Source organism: Mustela nigripes, chromosome 4, assembly GCF_022355385.1.
Source record: "Mustela nigripes isolate SB6536 chromosome 4, MUSNIG.SB6536, whole genome shotgun sequence".
NCBI lineage: Eukaryota > Metazoa > Chordata > Mammalia > Carnivora > Mustelidae > Mustela > Mustela nigripes.
In genome coordinates, this window is record NC_081560.1 from 96,080,530 (window position 1) to 96,096,203 (window position 15,674).

The following is a 15,674-nucleotide window of genomic DNA, read 5'->3' on the forward strand; positions in this document are numbered from 1 at the left end:
ATCTGGAGGCTCTGCTGTGTGATCGCAGGCATGCAGCAAGGTCCTCAGATCCCATACATGCTTTTGACATTCTCAGGTCCCTTCTGCGAAGTTGCTGCCTCAGTGTTCACATTGCGCTGGCGACTGAACCTTCTCTTCCATGTGTCCTCCAAATCCCCATCCCTCTTAGTGGAAAGATTTGTCCTCCTTCCCTCGTCCCCAGATGTGGGTGTCTGATCCTGGCGCAGCTTGTGGGGTGCTGAGCCAATTCCTACTGCAGCAAAGCTGTAAATTTTATTTTTTATTTTTTATTTTTTTCATCATGTGCCATGCAAGTTCATTTCAGCTCTTCCCAGTTGTCTCTTTCTTGACTCCGTCAATATCTAATGAGCCTGGATATTTGCACGGGGACAGTCACTGTAACAATCCCATACGTGACGGACACATGGCCCTAGTATTGAGGGGTCCTGAAAGGAGCTGCTGGCCCACTTGCAGCCTGGGATCCGGGCTCTCGGTGCCGAGGACTTGATGCTCTAAGCCCGGTGCACCCGGGAAAATTCAAGAGATTTGGAAGGAAGGGAAGCACGGGGAAAGAGGAGAAGGAAGGGAGAAGGAAGCCCAGAATTCAGCGTCCTTTGTTTTCATGTGAATCTTACTTCGTGTCATTGCAGTGTCCCAACAGTTTGGGGATTACTAGTGGGACACCTCTGCTGATGGGTGAAACAGAAATAGGGAGAAGATTTTATCCAACGGTGAAGGTTTTCACTGTGAAGGTTCTACACTACTAGCTCCTCTTCTCTTTCTTCTCTGTGTGGAAATTAAACCCATCTATGAAAACCCTACAATTGTTCGGGAATGTTCTGCCTTCCACTTGTCTGTCCCTACGGAAGCATCTGCACCCAGCCTGGAATTGTCTCCTGGCCACGAGGAGCACATGCATTTCGTGGCACAGGGCTTTCATGGCATTTCCTCCAGCAATCCCAGCAGAAAGTTCCAGATCCCAGTACAGCAGAGGTTGCCATGCAGGCAACGTGGGATTCAGGGGATGCACGGCATTGTCTGCCCCCTCCCCCTGCCAGGGGCCCTTTGTGGCAGCATAGAACAGGAGGGCGAGTTTAAGTGGATTTGAGGAGAGCAGATGCGTCTTCTGGTGCGTGATGTGAACCTGATCTGTAGGAAGGATGGAGCGAGCTTGTGCCTTCCAGAGTGGAAAGAGATTTGGGCCACGGACAAGACCAGGATTCCCTATTCAACACGCTTTCTGCAATATTTCAGAGCCTGGTACTTCTCGTGGTGATAATGATTATAATCACAGTTGTGAAATCATACAAGGCAGCGTTTCCTACCATCGGTGCCTCACTGCACCTGAGTTCATTAACGTAAAATATAGGTGATAAATGGGAAGCCGCTTATGTAATCCTCACTGAGACGTGTCCCACTCAACCTCTGTCCCCCTCCCGTAGAGATCTTCAATCTGGACGTATGGGGCACTGGATTTCAGCAATATCCATTTAAGCAGGCGTCATTTCACATTTGAGAATCGTCCCAGTAAATGACGGTTCCTGTTCCTACTTCTTTGTTAGGAAATAGACGCAATCTTTACTTTATGGTCCTTATAGCCAACACACATGTGATGGAGATATGCGAATAATTATCGAGCATTATGAGGGTCTAATTACGAGCTGCCCTCAAGGTAATAGCACTGGAGCTTCCGTGATGCCTTGTGTTTACGGTGGCTTCACCGAGCACGTGCTCGAAGGGTTGGTCCTTCACTGCACTGCCTCAGGTTGGAGGGGAACCTTCTCGGATGCACATTGAAGATGACCACAGTAAGGCAGGCCAGCGGCCTCCGCCTGGACCCTGGATCTGAGGCTGGGCCTGGGGTGCTTGGCCTGCTGGCAGTCCTGCTCACCAGCCCAGCTCCCGCCCGTGCTCTTACCTTCCAGAAACATGGCGGAAGCGGTATTTGTCAGTCTGGTTTCAGGACAGGGGTGACTGCACGAATCCACAGACCTTGTCTCGCTTCCGGTTCCTATTCTCTTTCCCCAACACAAGTCCTGTCTCCTCCCGGCACGCGGTGGAGTGGGGGGGTTCCTTGAGAATGGGGACTTTTCCTAACATGCTGAGCTGTTCTTCTAGGCTGTGTGTTTAAATTCTGTCTATGCAGAACCGGGGTTTGTACCCAGAGGATTGCAGAGAAGGGTGTTCCCGTCAGAAGGCGTGCCATCCAGGATGTAGGCTGTGACCTGCTAAGGAGAGGGGCTGCTGTTTCAGAACGAGGTGACCCCTGCTGAAATGTCTTTGGGGGACTGAACAGCGTGGGAAGCAGAGAAAGGATGGCCTCGTCTGACTGCCGGAATGCAGCTGGCAAGTTCACCTTGCTGGTCACAGGCGCAGTGATGCACGGGCATGGTCAAGTTTAGCTTCCATGGCAGGATGGAGAAGATGGGGATGGCGGGAAGCCATCTGGTGCTCGTGCTGGTGCGTGAGGACTCTGCAGCTTTGGGGCAGCTCCGACCTGGTGGCTACAGTCAGAATTTCCTCATGGGCCATCCAAACCTCCACCAGAGTCCGGCTGCTGGAGTCAGCTGCCTGCCCCTGCTGCCGCGGGTGGGGGGGCGGGGGGACAGGGACTCCATCCGTACGTGGCTTAATGAAATGAGCCAGAAAGAGGGTTATGGGCACCCGGAATGCCAGATGCACCCCATGACTGCTGACCCAACCTCTGCGTTGAGGCCACAGCCCATGCTGGATCCTGGGCTGCGGCTTCCTGTCTTCTGGGAAGCCCTCGCATCCCCATCTCAGTCACGGGAGGGCCCCGGCAACTGCCTTGTAGAGGAGTCAGCTCTACGAGGTCTGTCTGCGACAGACCCAGGGACAGCGCTTGCATGGGAGTCGGGGGTGCAGGGGTGGGGTGGGACTGGCAGCAGGGAGAACAGCTGTCCCGAGTGCAGCGGGGTGCTGTCACACCTCCCTTTGAGATGCTGTCACACCTCTCCTTTGTGACGTGGTGACGCTGAGCTCACGTGGCTGTGACTTCCTGGTCCAGCCACTGAGTTCACCTAGGCATTTGGAGTGGTGGCAGTGGAGTGGTTTGCACTTTAGTGAACTTTCCTGCTCCGTATGAGGCACTGATGGGAAATAAGGTGATGGACTTAGTGAGGGGAGGAGCCTGTTATAACTGTGCTTCTGAGCGGAGAGCCGGGTGAAGCCTGACCCTTGGTGATCAGAACTAGACATGCACAAACTAGACATGCACAGAACTCAGCTGGAGTTCTCTGGGGTTGGATTGCACTCTTCCCCCGTGCCCTGGGACCTTGCTGCCAATGGGAGACTGCCATCCTGGGCAGGCAGTTCCGGGAACCGTGGTCAGATGGGGAGCTCTGACTCAGGGCAGGCAGGAAACCTATGAACAGGGTGTGGGGGCCTTTGCCCAGATGGGACTGCAGTGGCCACGGTGTTCTCTGAGCGGTGGGGCAGGGCTTGGCCACTTTGCTCTGTGTGGGACTCAGCAGAGCTAGAGCTCTTTGACGAGGGACAGGAGCCTGGTGTGGGGTGTGGTGAGGATAGGCAGAGCAGGTGACAGGAGGTGAGGCCTGAGTGTGACACTCTTGCTTGTGGTGGTCCCGCTTCTGAGCCTCAACTTATATATATTTATACATTTTTAGATTGTTTGATTGATTGATTGGAGAGTGAGAGAACGGGCAAGCAGGGGTAGAGGGAGAGAGCGAATCCCAAATAGACTCCGTGCTGAGCACAGAGCCCTACCTGAGACTCCATCCCAGGACCCTGAGATCATGACCTGAGCTGAAACCAAGAGCCTGACGTTTAACTCTCTGAGCCACCCAGGTCTCCCTCAAACTTCTGTTTTTGAGACATGAACCTATCTCCAAAGAGCTGAATCAGGGTTTCTCAGTGTTCTATGATAGCAAAGTTCCCATCAGAACTTTTGGTCAAGTTGCAGAATCTTTCCAAAGGGAGCACTCAGGGCCATGGGCATGCACCGTCCATGCCTCACTCTGTGCGTGGACACAGGGAGGTCGTGGAGCCGGGAGCAGGAGGGAGTGTTTGGTTCTGGGCTGTCTGGCCCAGGATGCGCTCCCTCATGTGGGGAGCTGCAGGGTGAGGCCGCCTCCAGTCCTGTATCCTAGTGTCTGCCGTCTTTGGGACCCACGTCTGCTCCTTTGTGGTTTTTCCTGGAGCTCCCCTCGGGGACAGCCCGGAAACCTGGTCTCCCCTTCCATCAAATTCCCAAAGCAGAACGGGGCATTTTCCTGCATCCCCACAGTGCAGGCAGCGTGAGGGTGGTGTCAGGCTGTGCCCCTTTCTGGAGGACAGACCCCAGTGATTGTTGACCTTTTTGTTCCTTTCGGACTACCCTGCCCTCCAGATGGAACTGTCCTCACCTCTTCTGGGGCCGGGGGCCTGGCTCCGCACCGTGCAGCCTGCCCTGTCTGTGCTGTATGGCTTCGGTCCAACACTTCACACTGAAGGCTCGGACACGCAATGAACTGTGTCTCTTGCGACTCAAGGTCTCTCCTGTTAAAACTCCAGATCCTTTTCTTTCCTGCTCACTAAGGCAACACAGCCTTGACAGAAGGATGCTACAGGCTGACAAAGGAGTTAGTGTGGGCAGAAAGAAAAGAGAGCAGCAAAGAACAAAGTTTGTGACAGCATCATGAGAGCCTCACGGTGGCCACCGTGTTCCTGGAAATCGTGCCTTGTGTTGTTGCAAGACTGGCAGCAGCTTCTAAGGCTGTCCTGCACACCAGCTCAGAGCGTTACCCTGGGCTGCTCTGAAGTCTCACAGATGCATACTCACTCACTCTACAGGCTCGTGTGCACACACACACAGTCCACACACCCATACACACACACTCTGAGAAACCCCACACTCACAATACACGCACACACTCTTACACATAGTTACACACTCACACACATACACAGGCTCACATACAGTCACACACATGCACTCACAGTCACACGTACACACACATACAAGCACACAGTGATTCATTCTCACACACTCACACATACACCTAGTCACAAACTCACACACTGACACACACAGTCACAAATACACACACACACAGTTACAAACTGATGTTCACATACTGACACACTCACACCCACACACACTCCAACAACTCACACATATACACATGTAGCCACTCACACACCTACACTCACAAACTCACTCACATACACATGCACACACGCACTCACACTCACACAGATAAGCCTCAGCCCTTGCTCCCAGCCAGACTGACTGAGGGCTAGAGCTGGACAAAAGACCAGGTTTTCATAAAAAATGAGCTTCTATTTCATGAAATAACCAGGGTATTTGGTAGAGATTTGGGACTTAAATTTGGCTAGACGAAGGAGGTGTCCGTGAGTGTTATTTGTGTTCTCTCCCTTTCAAGTGCTGGTTAGTCAGGGTGTGCTGTGCAGAGCAGAGAACCCAGGACCCCCCAGTCCAGGACGCTCTGCCTGACACCCACCCCCACTATCTTTCAAAGCGTCTATTTCCACATGGTGGCTCCTGCTTCTGATTGCTGGGTCCCCATGTGCCGTTTCTGCTTTGTCCTGGGTCAGCCTCATGGACAGTCACTCTAGTGGTGATTTCCAGGGGGAAAAAAATCATCTACATCACAGCCTGCGTGTGGCTGTGGCCGATCGGGTTGGTGTCAATGCAACCCTTCTAGGAATGCCGTCATGCTTGATGGGAATGATCCGAGAGGTAGAATCTGGGCCAGCTGCCGGGCTGCAGCACAGAGAAGGCCCCCGCTCACTCAGTGGTGGAGGGAGGGCCCCCTGGAGGCAGTGGGGGAGAAAAGGAAGACCTGCCTGGCTCTGGAATCAGGCCCCTTGGCAAGCTGCCTGCCCCCGAGTCTGCTTCTGCAGCAGCACACTGGGAGAGGGTTCGGTTGACTGCTGCTGTGAGTGCTCCCTGAGGTCGCCTTCAGCCATCTCTTGGCTAGGTACCTCCTTCCTTCACCCGGTCCCATCCCCCTCTGCTATCTGCTCTGCTCCCGTGTGGCGGTGTCCCCAACTAGCTGGGTGGCCCTGGCAGAGCTGTGCAAAAGGGGCTTTCGGAGGGAAACCCGCTTTGCTCCAGCACCCTGGCTCCGCACTTTGCAAACCATGGGGCTGCATCGTGTTTGACACTCCTAAGACACTAGGGTGTCTTCACAGAAGATCCTGGGATTGGGGGGGCGGCGGGGAGGAAAACCTGAGTTTGTCCGGGGAGTATGGCGGGAGGTCTGAGCCTGACCGTGGGCTTGTGTTGCAGGTGTCTCCGTGTGAACGGTGCCGCTGCGAAGCCAACGGGGAGGTGCTGTGCACCGTGTCCGCGTGTCCTCAGACGGAGTGTGTGGACCCCGTGTACGAGCCTGACCAGTGCTGCCCCATCTGCAAAAATGGTACGTGAGGCAAACGTCGAGCACGGGGCGGCCTCCCCCACGCCCCCAGGGGGTTCACCCCAAGTTCGCGGTCTGTTTCGTGGAGGATGAAAGATGTGTGCCTGTGGGTTCGAACACCTGTCTTCACACCCTCATGTGCACACCACGTGGCTGCAGGGCCCTGGGGCGCATTCGGGAGCCCTTCTGCATGGAGGTGTGGTATCAGTCCCCGTGTTCCACAGACTGAGTCAAGAAGCGCTTTGGGGAGAAATTTCCATTTCCAGAGCGAGGGGAGTCACTTATTTTAATTTAACTCTGTTTGTTCTTGCAAAGCAGTTTCTCTCTTTTCAAGACAAATCAAACATGCTGGTTGGGCTCATTTACTTTTCATTACTAAGTGAATTAAACTTGGGACGTAATTGAATATTTTTCATAAGTAAATTAGGCAGGAAGAGCACCCCCTCTCCAGTGAGAGCCGGTGTTAGATCAAAAGCCTCATCTGGTTTATGGAAAAGAAATGGCAGTATGTCCTTGATCATAATTTATAAAGGGAGAGCGTTTCCTCATCCTGAATAATGAGAATGACTTTGTACCTTAAAGTACTGAGTGCCGTCCTGGGCATCACGTTTTAAGAGGGTATATGACAAGAGTGCGTTCCCAGGGACAGTGGGCTTCGCCGTGATGGCTCTCGAGGGAGGCTTGATGAGGCCGTTGGGTTGGAAGCGAGCTGGCTCTGGATTCACCTCTTCAAGAGCTTGAGTCCCTTCCCTGCAAGAGGGATGGGGGAGGGGAATGTCTGCGTGGCCACAGTACATGGTGCTAGGATTCAAGGCCAAAGCCACAAATTGGCTCAGAAAGATGGGAGCTTATCCCTGACCTGAGGACTCCGGAGAAGGAGGTGGTCCACTGGTCACTGCGGCATTGCTGGACCATGCAGGAGGCCCTGAGATGTGGGCTTTGTAGGTGGCAGATGGTGACACAGAGGCTATTGTTAGAGTCTGGGGGGATTTGGAGTTTCCGCAATCAAACTTTTGTGGGCCGTGGGGTGCCAAGGATGCCCTGCCTGCCCGAGGTACAGGCAGACACCAGATTTCACCACGACCGTAAATAAACAGAAGAGGGAATGTCACTAACTTTCCAACGTAAGTTTCCAGTGAAAGTGGAAGAAGGAAGGTCCCCGAAGAGCAAGCTCACCGCAGCTGGGGAGGGGGGAAGGTCACTCTATGAGGCTTGGCTCGTGCAGTCTTCTGCACGAGAGTGGACCATGTCAGAGCTGTCGGGGAGTGCATCTGCTGTGGGGTGGGCTGTTCCGTGTGCACCCATCGTGAAGAATGGAAACCACGAGGCATGATTCCATGAGACTGAGATGGAGAGAGTTTCTGAGCAGACTTCACAAATAAGGTTTCTCCACCAGCTATGGGGTGGGAAGGACATCAGTTTGCCTTTCTTTGCGGGTGTCAGTTAGGACTGGCAGAATGGAGTTGGGCTGGGGAAGGGAGGGAAGGTAGAGAGGCCAGCAGCCCTTGGAGGCGTGTGTAGTGCTGCGAGCCTGCTGAGGAACTGGTGAGCTTGTGGCATCCCTCAGGAAATCAGGGCGGTTCCTATCCAGGTAGCAGTACCTGCCAGTGGGCAGGGGAGTGCACTGCACAAGAAACCTCTCATGGAGTCAGGCTATTCAGTAGAAGGCTCAAATGTGAGGTGCTCACATATTTGGTTATGTTAAATATCCAAGATACATACAGTGTATTTTTTCTTAAGAAGCATGGTAAGAAACAATGTTTTGGCATTTGATAGGATGTCTTTGTATATTTCCAAAAGTTGGGAAGATGTGGTTTCAGTCTCTGAGGAAGTGCTAGTCCTTGAAACTGTATAGCTTCCAAACCCACAGAAAAGTTGAAATCCTTGTACAATGAACAAGTGTAGACCTTCCACTGCATTTACCTATCGCAAATGTTTTGCCATTTTCGCTGTTATCTCTTTTGGTCTCTGTCTTTGTCCCCACTTCCCCCCATCTCTGTATATAACCCAATGCCATCAGCACATTTCTTTCTTTGTTCGTTCCCATCATAGAAGCTGGAGACCTTCTATTTATACCAACGCCAGCATGAAGCCTACTGAATAGAGTTCAAGACTTTTTTTTGCAGTTCTGTTTGCTCTTAGGATTTATCCCAGTTAGGGTAGAGAATCGGTGAACTATGATTAGAAAGTATCTGGATTAATTTCTTTTTTTTTTTTTCATCCCCAGGACATTGATTTCATCACTGAAAGTTTATACCCCTTTCTCCCATACCCCAGCCCCTCCCTTGTGGCAGTCACCTGTTTGTTCTTGAATTAACTCTTTATTGGTGTGCATATGCTAAAAGTTTAAGGATTCTTACTTTGAGAGATAGCACAGGCTGGAATAGAGCAGGATTTGGGGGATGGCATATTAGAGATTCTTAGAAGGAGCACAAATATATTTTTTTTAAAAAAAAACCAGATTCAAGAAGGATTACAGATTCAAGAAGGATTTGTATTAAAAGGTTTTGATCCAATTATGTCAAAACATCAACAACTTCTTATTTTCAGGAGTGCCAAGGAGAAAGAAGTTTAAATGAGCCTAATCATATACCATATTCACCAGATGGAATGGCTTTCTGCGGCCTGTAGTATTCTCACCTTGACAGGGTCAATGGTGTTTTGAATTCTTACCAAAAGATTCGTTTGAAAATGAGAAGAATTTCTATGGAATGTGAATGCTCTATAGTAATTAACTGAGATTAGCAAATAATTTATAGTAGTCTATCTCTGCTCCCCGCATGCACAAAACAATGGTGTCATAAGAAAATACTACTAGTGGGCTCACAGACTGTAGACATCAAAACCAGTGCCTTACCCAAAATTAGATGCCAGGATAGAAGTTGCTTGGATGCAGTATGAAGATTCTGAGTCCCAATCTTGTGAGACAGGCCTTTACTCTGCATACTCTAATGTCTTCCCCTGTAGCACTGAATGCCTCCTCCTTCTGACAGAGGGAAAATTTCGGCTCTGTAGCAAGCTGCCGAAGTCACTCATGTCAGAGGAGCAAGAATGCAAGGGATACAAATAAAAGATCACAAACCAAGTACGACTTAGTATTTCCACTTTGATGACTGGTATAGATGAGTCTGCCAAGGATTTTCTTTCCATAAGATGGCTTGTGTGGCACTGGGGTTTTTTTGTTGTTGTTTTTTTGTTTTGGGGGGTGTTTTGTTTTGTTTTGTTTTGTTTTGTTTTTCCCCAGTGATACAAACAGCAAATGTTATTTGTATGGACTTTCAAGATTTCAGGTTTGCTCTGGCGACAGGGGCATCTCAGAGGTGAGTTTCACAGCACTCATGCCACGGAAGCCCCTTGGTCTCAGAGCACCTATGATGGCAGAGGTGAAGCTGCTCTGCTCTGCACATGCACACGCTCTTCCTTCATGCATAGGAACAGGCACGACCTTAACTCTGAGCCTTGCTAGGATCCACTCTGATTCTCTGAAGGGGAATAGCCCAAGGTGGTAGGAGGTAGTTCGAGAGCACTAAAGTCCTGAGTTAAGAGACTGTGCATCTCACGACAGTATCATGCTCACTAATGATACTGTTGACCCTTGAACAACATGGGTTTGGGTCCACTTATATGCAGGGGTTTTTTTCCCCAATAAGTACAGGATAGTTCTATAAATGTAGTTTTGCTTCCTCATGAGTTTCTTAACATTTTCTCTGCTCTAGCTTACTTTCTTGTAAGAATACAGAATATAACACATACAGCATACAAAATATGTGTTAATCAATTCTTTGTGTTATTGTTAAGGTTTCTGGTTTACTGTAGGCTGTGAATTAAGTTAAGTTTTGGGGGAGTCAAAAGTTATACACAGACTTTTGCCTGCACAGAGGTCAGTTCCCTAAACCCCCACATTGTCCCAGGGTCGATTAGCTATTTGAACTGTATTTCTCCAAGAAAATAAATATGGCTTTTTGGAGAAGAAAATGAAAATTTTCATAAAATTTGTAAGAAAAATACTGAGACTTCAAATTACTAGAAGCACTTTCATGAAAAATATGAGAAACATTGACTAAGAATTAGAGTTTCTTTTTTTCCCCATGTATCTCAAAGAGTAGGATAAAATAATTAAACTGCATGTAGTGAGTTGGGAAGAACTGAATGGTGTGTGTTTGCATGTGAGAGAGAGAGAGAGAGAGAGATTCATATCAGGAATCCTTTTCACGAGGAACAACCTACTCTCATTGGCCTCACCATCGAATCTTTCCAAAATCTTTACCACAGACATAAAACCAATCTTTTGGAAATGCTTGGTTGCTATTTAGAAATGACGTGAATTTTGTCTATTAAAAATATCAAGGAAACTATAAGTATCAGAATTAATCCTTGATACAGAATTGTTGTACAGGTCAATATGTAAAAATCAGTCATGTTTCTATATACCAGCAACCAATAGAAATGAATTGAAAAATAATCTTTCATATAATATATAAATATATAAAATATATGCATTATTATATACACACACAGTGGAATATTATTCATCCATCAAAAAGAATGAAATCTTGCCATTTGCAATGACGTGAAACTAGTGGGTATTATGCTAAATGAAATAAGTCAATCAGAGAAAGACAATTATCACATGATTTCACTCTTACGTGGAATTTAAGAAACAAAACAGAGGATCATAGGGGAAGGGAGGGAAAAATAAAACAAGATGAAATCAGAGAGGAAGACAAACCACAAGAGACTCTTTTTTTTCTTAATAAAAATTGTTATTTATTTATTTGTTTATTTGTCAGAGAGACAGACAGAGAGAGAAAGAGCACAAGCAGCAGGCAGAGGGAGAATTAGGCTCCCTGATGAGCAAGGAGCCTGATGTGGGACCTGACCCAGGACCCTGGGATCATGACCTCAGCTGAAGGCAGGCAGTCAACCAGCCACTCAGATGTCCCAATAGACTCTTAATCATAGGATACAAACTGAGGATTGCTGGAGGGGAAGGAAGGTTGTGGGATAGGGTAACTGGGTGATGGACATTAAGGAAGGCATGTGATATAATGAGGACTGGGTGTTATATAAGACTGATGAATCACTGAACTCAACCTCTGAAACCAATAATATATGCTATGTTAATTAATTGAATTTAAATTAGAAAATAAATAGGAGAAACAAAGGATAAAAATATAAAATTAATCTTTCAAATAACATCATACATATTAAATACTTAGAAGTAAATCTAACAAAATTTTGCAAGATTACCACAGTTAAAAATCTTAAATTTATTGAGAGAAATTAAAGAAGTCCTAAGTAAATGGAATGATATAATATGTCCATTAAGTGGAAGACTCAATAATGTGAAAAATGTCTATCTGCCTCAAAGGAAGCTCTTGTTTCAGCACAATTCCAGTTTAAAAAAAAAAAAAGCAAAAACAAGACAACAGAAATGATGCTGTGTATGTGTGTACATGTGTGGCTATTACCAAAATGATTCTAAAATCCACATGGAAATATAAAAGTTAAAAGACTAGCCAATGAAATGCTGAAGGAGAGCAACAAAGCTGAAAAATGTGCACTACAGAAGTAACTCACGTATTGTGGTATTGTCTCAAAGATAAAAATACTAACAATTGGGAGAAGAAAAGAATCAGAAAAGACACAGACATAAAGATCACTAGATGTGTGATTAAGCTGGCACCACAGTACACTGGGGTAGGAGGATCTTTTCAATTAATGGTGCTAGGTTTATACAAGACATAAGTACCAGGTCTTCTACTTCACACTGTATGAAAAAATCAATTTCAGATAGTATTTAAATATGAAAGTTAAACTAATAATGATTTTAGTAGAAAACATAGGAGACCACTGTTATGATTTTGAGTAGGCAAAGATTAGTTTAAAAGGACACTGAAAACATTAATCATATTGAAAGGAATTAATAAAATTGGACTTTGTTAAAATTAGGAACCCTTGGGGTACCTGAGTGGCTCAGTGGGTAAAGTCTCTGCCTTTGGCTCAGGTCATAATCTCAGGGTCCTGAAATCAAGCCCTGCCTAAGGCTCTCTGCTCAGTAGGGAGCCTGCTTCCTCCTCTCTCTGCCTGCCTCTCTGCCTACTTATGATCTCTCTCTCTGTGTCAAATAAATAAATAAAAGTTTTTTAAAAAAAAAATTAGAACCTCTATTCATCAACAACACTTATTAAGCCAGGGCAAAGCAACCCAAATATATAGGGGAAAAATGCAACACATAAATCTGATAAATGATTGAACAACTCCAACACATAAAGACAAAGCTGAGAGATAAAAAAGAAAGAAAACCATAATGGGGACTCCCACCTCTCTTTGGACCTCAGTGTCCTTTTCCTCCTTCCACTGATCAGAGAGACATATCTTCTCAGTGAGTGTTGGGTACTGCCACTCCCCACAACTTCCATAATATTATGGACCTATTCTTGGTGCAAAGACATGAGAGAAAGAAAATTGGATTTCCTGTTTTTGTGAAATTAAATTAGAATTACTCTATAGTAGATTGTGATAAATTGAGATGCATATTTTAATTCTTAGAAGAGTAATTAAAATCAACATGAGAATTAAACATGACACACTAAAAATATTTATCTAACATAATAAAGGTAGTCAGGGATGAACAGAAGATTAAAATCCAGGAAGCTTACAGAAAACAAATAAAAATGCATATGCACTTAACACAGCCCCAAAACACATAAGGTAAAAATGGATACAATTCAAAGAAGAAATAGAAACTTTAAATAATTGTAGTTAGAAATTGCAAAAAACAATGCAGCAATCATAGAAAAACTAGATAGAAAATAAGCAAGGATATAGAAGTCAGCTCCCCACACAACACCTGTCTAGTTATTCTTCAGTTGCTCTGTGGATACCTCTGCCTCCTTCAATGGCGCCCTTGTAGTCATTCTAGACTCTTCCTTTCTATGATTCAACTTCCTACATCCTAGGGCTGCAAATGCAGGGAGAATGAGGGTCACTAGGTGCCTGCAGGTCTCAGGTGGGAGCCCAGACTCCAGGATGCACCTTTCACCCAGATAAACCCTGGTAAGCATCAGAATAGCTTCCAGGACTTAGGAAAAACAAACCTTCTGGGCATCACTGCTGAAGTTCCTAATCTGGAAGGTTTGGCCTAGGGCCTGAGAATTTGCATTTTTTTTAAAAGTAAGCTTTATGCCCAACATGGGACTTGAACCCCACCCATTGATCAAGAGTTGCATGCTTCTGTTTCTGTTGCTGCTGGTGCAGGGACTGCCCCTGCAGAACCAATGATTTCAGGCTTGTGTCTTCTCACTCTGTCGTCTTGGTCAAGTGTAAGAAGAGAAGTTTCGAGGCTTTCGACATACAGGAGGTCATTCAGAGATTGGGATGCACTTCCAAATGCCTTATTTTGTACTTGGTGTTCCTCTAGAGATTTTAGAGTTTAGAGAAATAAGTACCATGTAATAATATTTTAAAAATGGAAATATCAGGGCAGAAAGAAAATGACTTGCCTGGCCAGTCAAAAACGTTGCTCAGGATTTATGCTCTCCATCACCCTACACATCGGCTAGGACAGGCGAGCAGCAGATTTGACTGTAAGCTTCCTAGAAGACAAAGCAAGAGCGAGTAGTGTAATAAATTCGACCTACAAAGAGAAATATACCCCAGTTTTGCTTTTCAGCAGACATGTCTTCCTAGTGAAGTGTTTGCCTAGGAACAATAACATAAATGATGTTTTTTACAATTGTAAAAGTTTTAGGGACGCCTGGCTGGCTCAGTTGGAAGAGCATGTGACTCTTGATCTCAGTGTTGTGGGTTCAAACTCCATGTTGGATGTAGAGATTATTTTTTTAAGTCTTCTTTCTCATGTGTCTTCTGTTATACTTACATTTTGGTGTTGTGGGAACAGTGATGCAGATGGCATCCCATTAATGCTCATAAAGCCCGGTGAGCATCAGTCACTTGTTCTTTCTTTTTAAAGATTGTATTTACTTATTTTAGAGAGAGAGAAAAAGAGTGTGAGTTGGGGGAGGGGCAGAGAGAGAGAAGGAATCTCAAGCAGACTCCTCCCGGTGCACAAGTTGCTGACACAGGATTTGCTTCCATGACCCTGAGACCATGACCTGAACCAAAACCAAGAGTCGAACGCTTAACCAACTGAGTCACCCGGGCTCCCTTAATCATTTGTTCTTTAGAGAAGGTCTCAAATTTCCCCTGGTGTTCCTCCTCCCTCTCCTGAGAGGCCCTCACTCTGGGTTAGAGGTTGCTCAATCCAGGCTTAGATCCTCAGGGTCGTCTGAGAAGCTCGGACGGCTCCCAGGTCTTCTCCTTTCTGATAACTTAGCCAAAAAGGAAGAATGGGTAGAGTGTGAAATCCTAAATCCAGAAGCTTCATTTGTTTTCATCTCCTCCTGAAATCTCTGCATTAGCCACTCTTCTTTGGAAAATTGTCAGTAGTTCTAAAGGACACTTTTGTGTGCAAACATTTGGGACAGAATCCTATTTGTTGAGATGAATAAATCGAGACCCATACTGCCCCAAAGCGGTGGCAAGCGGATAATGATGGAGAACCGCTTTCCTGAGTTAAACCTCTAGACAGAAGCTGTATGACTGTGGCTTTTTTGTTTTGTTTTGTTTTTAATGTTTCCTAAAGTCAGACTGCATTTGGCCACGAATTTCAGGCAGGCAGGGACTCTGGTCACAAACTAGTGTCCACCAGGCTTGACCATTTCCATTTTACCCGGTACATTCGATCTTGCTGAGGGCCAGACCTGGAGCCCCTCTTTCTTCTCCCCTCTTTGTGAAGACCCATATTCAACTGTCCTCACCTGGGAAACCTTCTCTAGCCTATTTCTTAAGGCAAGTTTGTGGCCCTGTTGATTCTTCTCCAAAGCAAGAGCCCTAATCACTTTGTATTCTGATGCAGGAACTGGGGAGACACCATAATGAAACATGGTCTTTTGTTGACCATTGGGGTCTTTTTTTTTTTTTCTTTCTTAAGATTATTGGAGAGTAGTGTGTGAGTGCACACATGTGTGCTCATACATTTGTGCGGGCACATGTGTTTTAGAAAACATTGAGGCACGTCTTCCTTATTTAACTGCAGAGACAAAGATGAGTCAAGTGATGGTGCCCGGCCTTAGTGAGCTCATAGTCTCGGGGGTGGAGGGGAGAGTAGTCCTGTAAATAACTTGTGTCTGCTACTTTGCTGGAATTTATGATGACAGCAGTGAGGGACATAGGGGGGAAATCCTGAGTAAGATGGCAGTAAACATTACC

General features: G+C 46.6%; 1 protein-coding gene across 2 annotated transcripts in view; it reads left to right on the forward strand.

Moving 5' to 3' along the window:
- The window catches only part of VWC2 (von Willebrand factor C domain containing 2), a 95,383-nt gene that overhangs the window by 14,751 nt on the left and 64,958 nt on the right, over positions 1–15,674 (forward strand). For both annotated transcript variants that reach the window (XR_009403885.1, XM_059397173.1), the window contains exon 2: positions 6,275–6,404. Coding sequence is in view for 1 of the 2 variants with exons in the window: in XM_059397173.1 (XP_059253156.1) it covers positions 6,275–6,404 (130 nt within the window). In the remaining variant the exon portion in view is untranslated. The remainder of the gene's footprint in view (positions 1–6,274; positions 6,405–15,674) is intronic.